This window comes from Parus major, chromosome 1A, assembly GCF_001522545.3.
Source record: "Parus major isolate Abel chromosome 1A, Parus_major1.1, whole genome shotgun sequence".
In the NCBI taxonomy this organism is placed as follows: Eukaryota; Metazoa; Chordata; class Aves; order Passeriformes; family Paridae; genus Parus; species Parus major.
The window spans coordinates 785,584-788,723 of NC_031773.1; the positions used below are offsets into that span (position 1 = coordinate 785,584).

At 30.3% G+C, this 3,140-nt stretch overlaps 1 protein-coding gene across 1 annotated transcript in view; it reads left to right on the forward strand.

Annotated features, from left to right (window-relative positions):
* The window catches only part of FBH1 (F-box DNA helicase 1), a 30,955-nt gene that overhangs the window by 19,681 nt on the left and 8,134 nt on the right, over nt 1–3,140 (forward strand). The window contains exons 14-15 of the mRNA XM_033514356.1: nt 2,017–2,214; nt 2,961–3,135. Coding sequence (XP_033370247.1) covers nt 2,017–2,214; nt 2,961–3,135 — 373 coding nt within the window. The remainder of the gene's footprint in view (nt 1–2,016; nt 2,215–2,960; nt 3,136–3,140) is intronic.

The following is a 3,140-nucleotide window of genomic DNA, read 5'->3' on the forward strand; positions in this document are numbered from 1 at the left end:
ATTAAAATCCAACTCTTTTCAATGACTTTAAATGTGATTAATTTTACTGAATTAAATTCCAGTTAATTTCAATGTGCTAAAATCTAATTAATTTCAATGAATTAAATTCTAATTTATTTTAATGAATTAAAATCTAATTCATATCAAAGACTTAAATTAATTTCAATGAATTAAAATTTATTTATTTTCAATAAATTAAAATCTAATTAATTGCAATGACTTGTTAATTTTAATTAATAAAAATCTAAATAATTTCAATAATTAAAGTGTAATCAATTTCAATGAAGTAAAATCTAATTGATTTCAATGAATTGAAATCTAATTGATTTTGATTAATTAGAATTAAATTAATTAAATTAATTAATTCAAATTAATTAAATTCTAATTAATTAAAATCACATTCATTTCAGTCTAATAAAGTAAAATGTAATGCATTTCAATGAATTAAAAAAATCTAAATTATATTATTTAAATTAATTTAAATTTCCTTAATTTCACTGAGTTAAAATCTAATTAAATGTAATGACACAAAATTTAATTAATTGCAATGACTTAAATTTAATTAATTTCATTGAAGTAAAATGCAATCAATTCCACTGAATTAAAATTCAATTTCAATGAAGTAAAATCCAGTTAATTTTAACAAATTAAATTAATTTCAATGTGTTAAAATTGAACTAATTCAAATAAATTCAAATCTACTTAATTCTGATAGATTGAAATTAATTAATTCAAATTAATTAAAATCAAATTAATGAAAATCAAATTCATTTCACTCTAATGAAGTAAAATGTAATTAATTTTAACAATTTAGATGAATTTCACTGCATTATATTCGAGTAAATCCAAATAAATTTAAAATTTAATTAATTATGATAGATTGAAATTAATTAATTCCAAATAATTAATATCTAATGAACGAAAATCAAACTCATTCCACTCTAATGAAGTAAAATGTAATACATTTCAATTAATTTTAAAAATCTAAATTATTTTATTTAAATTAATTTAAATTTAATTAATGTCACTGAATTAAAATCTAATGAATTGCAATGACTTAAAATTTAATTAATTGCACTGACTTAAAATCTAATTGCAACAACTTAAAACTTAATGAATTTCATTGAAGTAAAATGCAATCAATTCCACTGAATTAAAGTTCAATTTCAATGAAGTAGAATCCAATTAATTTTAACAAATTAAATTAATTTCAATGTGTTAAAATTGAACTAATTCAAATCAATTAAAATCTACTTAATTCCGATAAATTGAAATTAATTAATTCAAATTAATTAAAATCAAATTAATGAAAATCAAATTCATTTCACTCTAATTAAGTAAAATGTAATACATTTCAACTAATTAAAAAATCTAAATTATTTTATTTAAATTAATTTAAATTTAATTAATTTCACTGAATTAAAATCTAATTAACTGCAACAACTTAAAACTTAATTAATTTCACTGAAGTAAAATGCAATCAATTCCACTGAATTAAAATTCAATTTCAATGAAGTAAAATCCAATTAATTTTAACGAATTCAATGAATTTCAACGCGTTAAAATCGAATTAATTCCAATAAATTTAAAATCTAATTAATTACAATAAATTGAAATTAATTAATTCCAGTTAATTAACATTTAATTAATGAAAATCAAATTCTTTTCAGTCTAATGAAGTAAATGTAATACATTTCAACTAATTAGAAAAAGTCTAAATTATTTTATTTAAATTAATTTAAATTTAATTAATTTCACTGAATTAAAATCTAATTAATTGCAACAACTTAAAACTTAATTAATTTCATTGAAGTAAAATGCAATCAATTGCACTGAATTAAAATTCAATTTCAATGAAGTAAAATCCAATTAATTTTAACGAATTCAATGAATTTCAACGCGTTAAAATCTAATTCCAATAAATTTCAAATCTAATTAATTCCTATAAATTGAAATTAATTAATTCCAATTAATTACCATGGAATTGATTAATTAAAGGAATAATTACCCCTGCAGACAACCTGGAGATAGAGGATCCGTTCATCCGGCGCTGGGAGGCGTCGGGCGGCTTCCCGGCACTGCGGGAATTCGCCGCCTGCGTTCAGGACCGAGACCTGGAAGGGAAAATTTCCATCGTGGAAAAATACCGGGAACGGATCCCGGAGCTGCTGAGGAGGATCAGGGCCAGCCACGTTTCCCAGGAATCCCTGGCAGGTGAATCCAGGAAAACCCCGGATCGTGTCACGGTCAGGGGTAAAAGGATCAGGGAGGGTGGAATTGGGTTTGTTTAGGGAGAAAGGAGGTGGGATTTGGGATTGGGATTTGGGATTTGGGATTTGGGATTGGGATTTGGGATTTGGGATTGGGATTTGGGATTTGGGATTGGGATTTGGCATTTGGGATTGGGGATTGGGGATTTGGGATTGGGGATTGGGATTTGGCATTTGGGATTGGGATTTGGGGATTGGGAATTGTCTGCTGTGGAGAGCTTGGAATGTTCTGGAATCCAGGGAGAGCTTCCAGCGCATTCCAGGAGATAAAGGGGATCCAGGAGAGCTGGAATTTGGGAAAGGCCTGGAGGGGCAGGAGCCAGGGAATGGCTCCAGATTGGAAAGGGGAATTGGGATGGGATTTTGGGAATTCCCAGAGCAGCTGTGGCTGTCCCAAATCCAAGTCCAGGCTGGACAGGGCTTGGAGCAGCCTGGGATGTGGAACCCCTGCCCATTTGGGATTCCTGTTGGAATTTGAGGAGACAAAATTCCTCAAACCCTGAGCATTTCCATTTGGGAATGTGGCTGGAATCTCCCTCAGAACAAAATTCCCTTCATCCACCCGAATTCCCCAGAGAGGAGCTTTGCTCCTGATGGGAATTCGGGAGAAGGGGAATGGATCCATAAACAGAACCACGAAATTCCAGGATTGCTGCCAAGAGCGATCCCTTTTCCCTTGGTTTTTCCCAGATTATCTCCTGGGGACCGTGCACCAAGCCAAGGGCCAGGAATTCGACAGCGTTTGGGTCGCGGATGATTTTGTGCAAATCTCATCCATGGCTTTCCTGAGGAGAGCAAATGACGCTCTGGGTGAGGAACAGCGGGAAAAGGGAACGTGGGAATGGGGCTGGAGAGTGGGAATGGGGCTGG